At 43.3% G+C, this 12,793-nt stretch overlaps 1 protein-coding gene across 44 annotated transcripts in view; it reads right to left on the bottom strand.

Moving 5' to 3' along the window:
* Positions 1-12,793, bottom strand: part of PCBP2 (poly(rC) binding protein 2) — a 33,622-nt gene that overhangs the window by 5,140 nt on the left and 15,689 nt on the right. For 3 of the 44 annotated variants that reach the window (XM_021091183.1, XM_013983275.1, XM_005652522.2), the window contains exons 9-15: positions 11,666-11,758; positions 10,521-10,562; positions 9,256-9,328; positions 8,712-8,750; positions 7,728-7,783; positions 5,817-5,986; positions 2,357-3,231 (exon numbers count right to left, since the gene is read on the bottom strand). In XM_021091183.1, the coding sequence (XP_020946842.1) occupies positions 2,880-3,231; positions 5,817-5,986; positions 7,728-7,783; positions 8,712-8,750; positions 9,256-9,328; positions 10,521-10,562; positions 11,666-11,758 (825 nt within the window). In that variant the 3' untranslated portion in view covers positions 2,357-2,879. 44 annotated transcript variants of the gene reach the window in all.

Here is a 12,793-nt window from a genome sequence, read left to right as displayed (position 1 = left end):
CACACCCTTTAAACTGTCTTTGTGGGAGATGTTAATAAGCACTCTCCAAAAATAAGCCACACACACTAAAGCTTCCTCTTAGAGGGTCACAATACACAGAAACAATGTTTCTTTACTGCTGGGCTGACTTTAGCTTCTCCCAAGCTACTGATAGAACAGTTCTGGGTTTCTCTATCAAACTGAGATATTAAAAGACATTACAGTTTTAAACACCAAGGCATGTTAAAGCAGCAGCAAGTAAAGTATGGGTCAAGAATTACACTTAGGAGTTGCTGTTGTGGCTCCCTGGTTAACGAATCCGACTAGGAACCATGAGGTTGCGAGTTCGATCCCTGGCCTCACTCATTGGGTTAAGGATCTGGCGTTGCCGTGAGCTGTGGTGTAGGTTGCAGATGCAACTTGGATCCCGAGTTGCTTTAGCTGTGGCATAAGCCAGTGGCTACAGCTCCAATTAGACCCCTAGCCTGGGAACCTCCATATGCGGCGGGTGCGGCCTTGGAAAAGACAAAGATAAAAAAATTACACTCAACCTATGGTTTTCAGGCCTAGTTTGTAAGCTGTAAGTGGAAGTAAAAACTTGTTATCAGAAACTCCTGAGCTCACTCTAGAGGCTCCTAAATTTGTGGTCTTCCTGTTAAACCAAATCCACCCAAATATACCTGGCTACAATGCTTTCTGTTTAAAACTGATCTAAGACCTTGGAATCCAATTTTGGTCTTTGAAGGACAGATATTTAGTCTTTCAGCCATCAGCCTGCTTTGTAGGTATTGGGCAGCCAGAAAGAGCTCCTATTGTGAGTAGAATTAAATGTGTGAGACCCAGTCTCATTTCTTAATTTCATAAAGAGTTTACATTCAGTGGCATTTGTGTCAAGAGAGCATGACTGAAGCTTCCCCATGTGTATCTCTTCCACCAGAATAATGCAAAGCTAAAACAGGCCAGAATGGGGAGGGTGGAAAGGGATGGCCAGGAAATAGATGGGTCCTTCAACTGCAAATTGAATTGTTTTAACTCAAAAATGATATTTGGCATAAAACGGATTAGTCAGTTCTTAAAGGGAGAGGATTCTTACCAGTCTCAAAATGGGATGGTCTAGGGCCTTTTATAACAGGCCCTGAATCAAAGAGTTTAGAGGAAATTGAAGGTTCAAAAAGCTGCTGGAAACAGTTTAGGACCTAAATAACCCTCAATTCATGCAAGTGGGTGGTGGGACTCTGGCACCAAAAAGAACTCCAATAGTCCAGAATTTATACACAGCCTGAGCAGGTACTGGGGGGAGGGGGCAACAGGGAGAGAGGGCAAGAAGGGAAAACTCAATCAGAAATAGTATGTTAATGACCCTGGAAAAGACGAACCACACGAGGGAGCTGTAAGCTTCTAAAAACTGAATGCCAAGTACCTCTGGAGGTGGTGATGGTATTCAGCCCCTTAAAACATCTGACTTCCTTCCCAGCAATCCTTTAGGGAGTACTCATTAGGTTAAAGAGGCCTTCTAAACTCAAGAACTAGATAAAATAAAAACCAGGTTTCTGGGGAAGATAGTATCAGCAAATTACAGAAAGAGCTTACTAAGGAAAGCTGGACGACATGATAAAGGAGCATCCAGCAACTAACAATGAAATTGGCCCCCAGTCCTTCATGCAGACCTGAGACACGAAACACTAATTCACAGGCCAATCTGGAATTGAGGGGGCACAACATCATGAGTTAATCTATTGCAATTCAATTACTTTGTTTTAAAAACAATGTACACCAAAGGGGATGTGGTCAAAGGTCATCAGGAAAAAAAATCTCCACACTCGTTCTCTAAGCCCTGGGAAGAACATTATCCTTTCTGGCAACATGCACTCGGGCTGAATGGTGACTCTAAGAGATCTTCTGCCACTATACCTAAAGCACTTCTACTATTTTATGGAGAGAGAACTGTGACCTTGGGATAAGAAAAGGAATGAGGCTATAGGGATATTTATTAAGTACAATCTTAGATGACTGGGTAAAAAAAAGGAAGCACAAGTTGCTACTCCTGACTAGTCACTCATGTGACCTGCAAATTTAAACTCTCCCAAGGCCTTTTAAAAATCCGATAAATAAGTGGATCAATGAGTTACAGATGCTCTTAAAGGTTCCTTCTAAATCTAGGTTTCTACTCATAATCCTCGAATTGTGATAGGGTTGGAGGGGAGAGAGAAGGGTAGGCAGAGAACAGAAGGGTAAAAGGACCTGGCTGAATATCAGGGATGGTTAGAGTAACTGGACAGAATCCTGTCAAATTTCGGGCAATGTCACAGGTTGGTTGTTCCAGATGTACCCAATGTCACAGGTAGAGGGGTAATACTAGTTCAGAGGAATGCAGACAGAAGCTGGCAAACTTTATTATTAGATTTCCCCCAACTTGCCTCCCCATTCTGGGTAAAGAAATAACTTCTTTCCTTCACAGCACACAGTCAACTAAGGTTCTTACTGTGGCAACTTTATTACAGCTAGAAACACAAATTTGGCCAAGAAGGCCAGCTGATAACTCAACCATGATATAATTAAAAAAAAAAGTTAACGGAGAAGCCTTTATTCAGTAACACAGAGCCTAACACATTGTTATATTGCAAGGCAGAATAAAGCTACAAAAAGTAACAGAATGAGAATGAAGAGCAAGAACTATGGCTCTAGATAAGAATTCAACAAGTCAGACAAACTCAGGCACTCGGCTGAAATGGCCTAAACCTAAACACAGGTTACCATTGCCCCTGCCCCCACCCTGTTATCCCCCAAAATAGTAAAAAGGAAACTGTCACAAGCTCACAATTGTTTGATTCTCACCAATATTAACAAAGAAAAACAAAATAAACCAAGAAATATTTGACAGGGTGCCCAAAAATATGCAGTCAGTAGGGAGAGAATCTCTGTTTCTCGCTTTTCAGTTTGTTAGTTACACATGGCACGGCAGAGGTGGTGGTGGTGGTAGCTGAAGCCCCGGTACCCTTAGCAGCAGACACAACATTTAGAGCCAGGAGAGGGATGGGTTTCATGCCAAGCAGACTGGAGACACAAGGGGCGGTCGGAAGAGGGTTGGGGAGGCTGGAGGGTGCGTCGGAGGTCCCCGCTGTGGCGAGCGAGGGGGTGGTGGTGGAGGAGGAAGAAGAAGAAGAAGGGGTGGAGGGTTGAGAGAGGTTGATGCTGAGGTGATCAGGGATCGTGACGGAGGCTGCCTGGGAGGAGGGTTTAGCGTTTTCTAAACTGTAACAGAGGAAAAAAGGAACAAAAAAAAAAGGGTGGGTGGAAGGGAAGACCACAAAAGGGAAAAAGTACAGGACAAAAACCGCTTCAGTAAGTGCCTCTGGCTGCCAATTAGGAAGACCTAATATCAACCTGTGACAAGCTGTCTTTTATCCTACGTCCCACCCTCTAAAAATGTATGCTTTACAAAATCCCATTCCACAACGCTATTTAAAACTGCCATGGTGAATAAAAAACTGACAGAATGAGAAAAGAAATCACACACTTCCACATATCTGACACATTGATTTAACCCAGAAGGCAGAAAAGGAATGATTTCAAGCAGAAAATGAAAAAGTACTCATAAATCTTCAAAGAAGAAATAAATGTTTACCCACCCATCACTTGGGAAGCTTTGGGATGCTAACAACATATTTTTAAAAATTGTTTTTCCTATAATTAATATTAAAATTTGCTTCTACCTCCACAGCGAACTAACCGGAACTAACCAGTAGATTAGGATGGAAAGGGACAGGCGATCCAAAGAAGGTCACTAATTTCAAACTTCAAAGAATGCAGCATTTTCAAACAGAAGTGTAGATAAGACCTAAGGCCTCATTTCTGGTGAAGGGATGGGGAGAAAAAAGGCTCTTTGTTTTTAACTGACCATAGTTCTCATACAAAACTGGAGGGTTAACTTCAAGCACTACTGAAAAATTCAGCTTAATCAAGTAAAAGTACCACTTAGCTGAAAATAAGCTCTAAATAACAGTGATGACCTGTAGCTCTCAAATGCCTGCATGTGTCTAAGCCAGAATTGCAGGTATTTGCTGAAGTCTGTTTGGACAACCTACTGCACAAGATTAACTCTTCAAAGGCAGGGATGTTCCTCCTAAGACTCCATTTTGTTTTCCTAAATCCGAAGATAGTTGCAATCCATAAAAAAGACTCACCAGAATCAGCATTAATGCTTAAGAGTCCATTACTGAAAAAACAGAAGTCTTTCTTCCCTTGTGTTCATATTAAAACCAGTTTGTTCCCTGCATTCAAACTGGGCCAATATGAGAAAGTGAAGAGTAAGCTATGTGTATGCATAGTCCTTGCCTGGTGTTAAATGAAGCTTTAAAAACTTTTGACCCAAGTACATAGCTTGGATGATCCTGAAGAGTGACTAAATCAGGAAAATGAAGGTGGACAAAGTTTTGCTTCCTTATAACTTAGCCACTGACCCAGTTAGGGATCAGGCAAGCGGGTTACATGGAAAAACTATCTGACAATATTCAGGGCAAGTCTATCCAAGCAGAAGAAAAACAGCTTGATTTTCAGGTTCCAAGAACATGATTTCTGCCTCGTTTAACAACCCCCCACCCCAATTAGAAACAAACCTGTGCAAACAGCCTCCATGCAAAGCTATCAACTACCATTTCAGCCTGAACATAAGAATTTGATGTGCTTGGTAGCTCAAGAAGAAAGCAGATCTAGACATACAAAAGTCTCTCCATAAAGACTAGCAAATACCTCAAGGCAGGAAAAAACAGAAGGCAAAAAGAAAGTCAGAACCACTGCTGGGGAACTGATAAATTTTTAACCAGGGGATAAAAGACCATGGAATAAATACATGGTCAGTATAACATGGCAAAAAATATTTACAAATTCCATTCCCTTGCACTAGGTTCAGGAACTCATAAAACTTTAAAGCACAACAGGGACCAAATAACTGTGGTAGAAGTAAATGACAACAAGGTCGATATAAGAGGGACAGCTAAGCCTCTTGGGAAATGAGCTGCTAACACTGGTTTAAAACATTAGTAAGCAATTAAGAACATGACTTAAGCACATGTGCTAAGCAAGAAATACAAATGCCTTGTAGGATGCCCACTGGACTGTGAAGAGTCTTGCTACAGTTGTGTATGTTAACATTAGCCAGGTTTGGATAAGAAAAATAAAACCTCAGGAAGTCATTAAGGGATGAAATGAGATGGTGAGGCGGGAAGAAAGAAATCACTAGGTATTTCTTAAAACATTCCAGTACCTGTGCCTCTCCCACAAGCTCTGAACAATGGAACATACTGGCAATTTGAGAAAAATGGATGTTTTCAGAAAAAAATGGTAATGACTGCCTCCAAGAAACTACCTTGCTGTCACGTAACTCATAACTCCATTATCCTTATTTCAATTAAGGGTGGTTTGGAGCCTAAACTTAATTAATGAAATACTAATTTATATGACATCTACAGCAAGAGACCCACATTTGGCTTTAAGTTAGTATGGGGGTACTAGCCAGAGCAGTCCTACCACTGAAGACATGCCCCATCCCTTCTACTCCAAAAACACATCAAAAAATGAAATGCAAACAATCTACCCCCTTTTCCCAAACCCCATGCAAATTTATTACAATCTGCTCACTTTTCTCCTACACTAAGAATGGATGAAAAGTAGAGCTAAACTTTAAAGTCTAAAGGTAGACTTTAAACTTTCTTTTGCCATCTCTACCCTTTCCACTTCCATCCCCCAAATAATCCCAACTTAATATTACAGTGTAACTTCCCCCAACACACACATTATTTGTGTGGGCATCAATAATACAAAAAGTAAGGAACCCTTACCTGACATTGATTAGATATTGAGCCAGGCTAATGCTGGCAGCAGATCCAGTGATGGTAACCTGCCTATCAGTAGATCCTTCCACTGGGTTCGCAATTTTGATCTGCGCCCCAGACATCTGACGGATCTCATTGATTTTGGCGCCTTGACGCCCGATTATGCAGCCAATCAACTTAAGGGGGAAAAAAAAAAAAGAAAAGGCATACCAAATTAAGAATTGCATGGCTATGTCCAAGAATCCATCCCACCCCTTAGCCTTCTATGGCTTATCTACAAATGTGGCAATGGAAACCACTATCTGTATTCTTTTTTTTTTTTTTTTTTGTCTTTTGTCTTTTTGTTGTTGTTGCTATTTCTTGGGCCGCTCCCGCGGCATATGGAGGTTCCCAGGCTAGGGGTTGAATCGGAGCTGTAGCCACCAGCCTACGCCAGAGCCACAGCAACTCGGGATCCAAGCCGCGTCTGCAACCTACACCACAGCTCACGGCAACGCCGGATCGTTAACCCACTGAGCAAGGGCAGGGACCGAACTCGCAACCTCACGGTTCCTAGTCGGATTCGTTAACCACTGCGCCACGACGGGAACTCCCACTATCTGTATTCTACACACTCTACTCACAGACTCCTGATACAGATTTGCCCTATTTTGTCCCCTTGATAGCTCAGCTGGTAGAGCAGAGGACTGCAGATTTGCCCCATTTTTCTGACCACTACACATCAGAGCCAACTCTGAGCTGATTGACTCCTAGCTCATTTCCTCAGAGTACTAACTCCAAAAATGAAATAAAGCAAGGATGATGATAAACCTACTTTACTGTGGCTAGGCATAAAGGTAAAAGTATTTCCCGTTTCTGTCAACGAAGATGCCTAAATTCATCCTGCTATGATTACCTCTTTTACTATACTAACAAGAATTCTAGCTAACTTATACTACCTTGGGAAAAAGTAAAAAATTGGTCAACATTTGCACTGTCCAATACCCACAGACACTAATGACTACTGAACACATGAAGGTGGCCAGTGAGACAGAAATTCAACTTATTATTGTTATTTTCAATTCAAATAGCTGCATGTAGTGTTCCTGTCGTGGCTCAGTCAAGAGCCCAACTAGCATCCATGAGGATGTAAGTTCAATACCTGGCCTTGCTAAATGGGTTAAAGGATTGGGCATTGCCGTGAGCTGTGGTGTAGGTCGCAGACAAGGCTTAGATCTGTCGCTGTGGTGTAGGGCAGTGACTACAGCTGATCTGACCCCAGCTTGGGAACCTCCCTATGCCTAGAGGTGTGGCACCGAAGTGAAGGGGGGGAAAGGTGTCCCCATGGTGGCGCTGTGGAAACGAATCTGACTAGCAACTATGAGGTTGTAGGTTTGATCCCTGGCCTCACTCAGTGGGTTAAGAATCCAGCATTGCCATAAGCTGTGGTGTAGGTCACAGACTTGGTTCGGATCCTGCGTTGCTGTGGCTGTGGTAGATGCCGGCAGCTGTAGCTCCTATTCAACCCCTAGCCTGGGAACCTCCAGATGCCACAGATGTGGCCCTAAAAAAAAAAAAAAAGCCTACATGTGGTTAGTTACTACTACCATGTTGAACAGCACAGATAGAACATCCAAGGACCACTGTGTTAGAACATCCAAGGACCACTGTGTTAGGGATAAGGCTTTGGATCTTATAAGAAACAAAGACAAATGGGAATTTCTACTTGAGACAGAAAGGTTCCTTCTGGCTCAAGATAATCCACACGATAGTTTTATCAATCCCCTCAATAAGTTTTTATTCAGGATTTTACATAGTTTTAAGAATTTAATTTGGTGTCTACAATGCCATTTTCTTTCCCTAGGTGTCGACACTGCTCTATCCTTTAAAACCAAACCTTTCATTTTTATCCCATGCAACCCAACTAACTATACTTACATCGTTTGGAATGGTGAGTTCATGAGAAGTAGTCTGAGCAGATGCATCCAAACCTGCTAAAAAGACAGAAGAGAGCAAAGAAGTTCAATGCACAGCATACAAACTCCCACTGATTTGCACATTTACCTAACAGAAGGAAAACAAACTGGAAACCCAGCATTGGCTGTTGGGATTCATCACTAACTTGGAAGCCTCCAAAGAGGAAAGAGGGGGAAAGGGGTGTAGAAATTATGCTGGAAAGGTTCCTCTGTACACACAGAAGATCTGATTTCATGCCATTTCCTGTAAAGCCCAGCCTATTAGGGTGTAAGGGAATGGAAGCAAGGGGCAAGGGAATGTGGTATCCTCAACCCTCAAAACCAAAATCTAATCAAGTAATTCTGCACTTCTCCCCTTTTCTGGTTGGTTTTCCTGCTGTCGTGTTCCAATTTTATCTCACCTGATGCTATCACCAGCGCCAATATCATGCCTGTTATTGGGTACCATGGACTTTTGGCACACATGCAGAGTTGCTTTAAATACACCTATATCAGATTAACACCCCCCCAACACCCCAACCTAACCTACACTTGAAGGTCAGTGAGAACGAAATGGCAGTAAGGTGAGGGAAGTTCATTTCTCCAGATTTAGTCCCTATCTTTTGCTCCATAATTTTTTTCCTGTTTTTTTATTTTGTTTTCCAAAGAAAAAGAAAAAAAATCCCATCAGCAAACACCCATACCTGGACTAGACCAGGCCAGCTGGCTACCTCTCAAGTCTGGCCCTGCTGTTAGATATGGCTGCTAAACTCAATATTTTTACAGGGGGGGTAGGCCAGATCCATCAAGGGACCCTCAGGGGCAGAAGGCCCACCCCTGCTTTGCTCTCTCAGCTCCTTTCTGCCATGTGCATGTTTTGCTAGTATGTCATGGGCAGTGAAACAAGACTCCCACCAGTTTATTAATATAACAGTAGAATACTACAGATTTTTTTTTTAATCATTACCCCAATAGCCTTTCACCTCTGGAGAGCTGGATTCAATGCCTGTTAAGATACAAGTGAAAATGAGTTTGGTGGTCTCATCCTAACCCTATCGGACAAGTTATTCCTTACATAGAAAAAAAAAGCCCAAAAACAAACCAAAACCAAACCAAAACTAAAAAATGCTACATAATTTGGCACAAATGGATTTTCTACCCAGGTCTGTGAATAGCTGGTGGAGAGAAAGGGGGTGCCAATCAGATCAAAGGGGCAGGAAGTGAGGATGGATTAGAAAAAATACCAGCCTACCCTTTGCCTGATAAGCATCCCCAGACCTCACCCCAAACCTTCCAGGGCCTTTTTTCTCTTTTAGAACAAGTCACCCCAAATGAAAACCAAGTTAACAAACACATTACCTCCTTCAGTTTAGCCATAGAAAACAGGCAGGTTTAAACCAGCAGGATGCTGGGTAATGACATTTGTTTTAAACAGATGTCAAACTGAGACCTTGGGGCTGGCCTCTGTCTTGCACTACACCTTATAGAAATAAACATTGAGGTATCCGTACCACTGAATCCGGTGTTGCCATGCGTCATGGGAAAATGAGACTGTTGCATTGCCAACTGGTGCAGCTTGGTCAACTGCAGGAAGAAAAACAGGAGAGGCTGGCATTAGAACAGTAACATAACTAGGGCTCAAGCACATTCAAGTTTGAAAATGCAGAGCTCCTGATCCACAAAGTCAGCTATTACTCAAACTACAAGAGAGGGTAAGGATGGGGCTTGTGTCACAATTCTGGCGAATGGGCATAACATGAAGGTAAAGTTAAGAGTTAGAAATAGAAAGGCTATCAGTACCAAGAGAATGAATGCATTTGGGTGTGTGAAAAGAAAAGCAGCAGCATCGCCTGACAACCATTCCCTCATGGCCTATTTAATGAAGGTGTTTGCAGCCATTGCAACAGTTGCCCCAGGGACAAGCACAGACAGGCTAGGTAAACAAACTGTGCAGTGGTGCCAGGGAAAACACACCATGCAGGGTTCTGTCAGTATTGGGAGGAGGGAAGGAGATGAGGAGGCAGGGAGACTGCAAGGAGGAGAGAGATTAAGATAAAACCAAACTGGGTTTAGCACCCCCACCCCATGATTCCTACAGCTATTTTTCTCATCTATAAAACTGTCCTGGCTGTTGTAAAACAACTCCTCTTCAAGGCTACTTCACCTTCCTAGGCCTACCAGTAACCAAGAGCCAAACTCAACTTCCCAAATCTAAAGCTCAGCACCTGAAAGCGTTAGTAAGGATAGAGGAAAAGTGCAGAAAAAGAAATACTCTTAAAGTCTAAATACCAGCACTTTTTAAGTTGGAATTTTTAGTGACAGGCAAGGTTTTATTGAATTGAATCCCCAAGTATTCAGCCTCCTATCCCTCCTGTCTAAACAAGCCCCTTTCCCCATGCTTCTAAATGCTTTTTAAATTTTCACCTCAGACTGAGGAGTACAGAGGGCACACCCAGCCCCCTCAACCCCCATGGAAAGGACTCCATGCAGAGATGCATAGGTCCAGTCTCTTTTAAAGAGATCTGGAACATGGAAAAAAGCAGAATCTAATAATTTGCCAGATTATAATTACCAGGAATGAAATGTCAAAATTCAGGTGCTACTATCCCCTGATAAAAGATTATTTAAGGGCTACAATATAGAGTTCACCTTGTGAGGAAAACAATACTGCAAATGTCTAAGACCCAACTCACTTCTGCCTACATGGAGAAAGGAATGAGACAATTTTGGATGGGAGAGGGAGCTTTTGGAAACAAGAAGTGAAAACAAAACTTACATCTGGCTGTGGAATGGCATACTGTCCTTGAATGGTATAGGCCTACAAAAGGAGGAAAACAGTTCCTATTAAAAACCAATCACGGACAGCCACCCAGTGCGGGGGGCGGGGAGGGAAAAAAAAGACAGATTTCAACTAGCCAGGAAGCCAGAGCTGAACTAGAGAATGGAGAGGCCAGGGTTTGAGGCAGTAGATGGTATCTCGCAAATACAGTCAGACCTGAGTTGGCCTTCTTTAAACCCTAAATATGATGGCTTATTCCAGGATGCCTATAAGGGGAGCCATGTTCCCTGCAATCAAAGACAAAATAACACAACTGTTTCTTAGTGAAAATGTGGGAAGTGGGATTGAACAATGCCTGGATCAACCGAGCCCCCTTCTTTCTCCCCGTGTACAAGATAGCCTAGGAGAAAACAGTCTCTTCCCTCAACCACCCCAACCCTCCTACCAATCATGGTAACATGAATGATTTGTACCTGCACAAACCTACATGGCATGTTCTGAAACACTTCCCTCTCCCTAGCTTATTTTTTTCTCTACGTCTGCCTAAAGACCTTAAGTGCACCTGAAGCTAGCTGGGTCCCTAGCACTAGGGAGCTGACCATAGAACACACACACACACAAAAAAAACCACTGTGTTCTGAGTCCTGCCTTCTCCCACCTCCCCTCCATAAAAGGCACTTGCAGCTCCCACTATGCCCTCCTCCCCCCACACCGTAACCTCCCAAAAAGGGAGCTGGGTCTTCAGGGCAGTGGGGTGGGGGACAAGGGGGGGTCAGGAAAGGAGGGGAAGGAAGGAGCAGCTGGTTAACAGGATGTGAAGCTTCTCACATCACAGTGGCCAGTAACCCCAAAAGTGCACCCAGGTAGGGGTGGGAAGGTGAAAATGGGGTAGGAGGAGCAGGAGACAGGGAAGACGGGTTGAACAAAAAAAGAAAAAAAAAAGTAAAAAAAAGAGTTGGTGTTACCATCTGGTGGGCTACGCGGCCTGTGTGAAATGATGTGGGGGGGTCAGTCCAGGTCCCCGTGGACAGGTGGTGTCCACAGCACAAAAATCACCAGCGCCACTGGCCCCCCGCGTGTTGGCAGTCTCGGCTGAGGCGGAAGGATTGAGTGAGCCTTGGAGACTGAACATCCCCTCTCACCTCTAGAGGTGGTCCCTCCAGGTCAGGGTTGAGGCACATGGACGGGGTGGTGTGGGGAAAGCTCGCACTGTCGCTGCCTGTGCTGTACCTGTCCTGTGGATAAATAGAGGATTTCAGTCTCCAGGGCTGTCAATCCGGCACCTTGTCACCAGCATGAAATTCACACAAAAAAAGTTGTTTAATTTTTTATTTTCCTTTAAAAAGGAGCTCACAACACAATTTGAAACGAGCTGTAATTAGTGAATTAAAAAGAAAAAAAAAGTTACCTATAGTGGCAGATTTCATACTGCACAACTGGGCTATTTTCAGTAAGAATAAAGAGGCGGGACAACAGAGCTGATGACAGCTTCTGGTCAGTGTGGGATTAAATTGAACCTCTACAGAGCCCACTTTGTCACAAAGGAACAAAAGACAGGTCCATCTGTGGACACTGCATGAACTTGTTCATTTAAAAAGGCCCATGGGAATAATCCATGACAACAGGGCCACTCGAAGAGGAGGCTGCAAGCTTTTAGAGGGTGGTCAACTGAATAAAGGGGAGGGAGGGAAGGAAAGCAAAGAGGTAAGAAGGGGGTGGGTGGGGGAGGAAAGGGAAATGAGGAAGAACTGTAAATGGGAGAGGATTGCTGCCATGTGGCACGGATAATCCCAAATGGGAGTGGAAGAATCCAGAAGAGTAGGAACCTGTAGTTCCAGGGGAGAAGGGGAAACTCCTAAAACTAAACCTCCCTGCTACACTGACTCTGGGCTTTTGCTTATCCTGCCTCACTATCCAGACTGACTGAGAGCCCTCTGACAAACCAATTTGCACAAGGCTAGTGTTAAGGCAAGGTACTAAACTGTCAAGGTAACACTGTGCTATGATTAACTTCTTGTGAAAGCTTCCGGAACTCTAAGACAAACTAAATCCCCCAAAACTTGTTCAGTTTTATAACAACTCGATAGAATATGAATGCAATGTACTTAAGTGCTTCCCCAGTTCAAATACAAGATGGAACTAGCTGAGTAACTGCTTCTCTAAATAACAAGTCAGCCCCATGTAGGAAAAGGCACTTTTGAGCATTTTACTTGCAACTATCAAAATGAAGGTCACCTATTTTAACCTGAACTTCAATATTTAAAAAAACA

The sequence above is a fragment of the Sus scrofa genome, chromosome 5 (assembly GCF_000003025.6).
Source record: "Sus scrofa isolate TJ Tabasco breed Duroc chromosome 5, Sscrofa11.1, whole genome shotgun sequence".
Taxonomy (NCBI): Eukaryota; Metazoa; Chordata; class Mammalia; order Artiodactyla; family Suidae; genus Sus; species Sus scrofa.
This window is presented reverse-complemented; position numbering and strand designations above follow the sequence as displayed.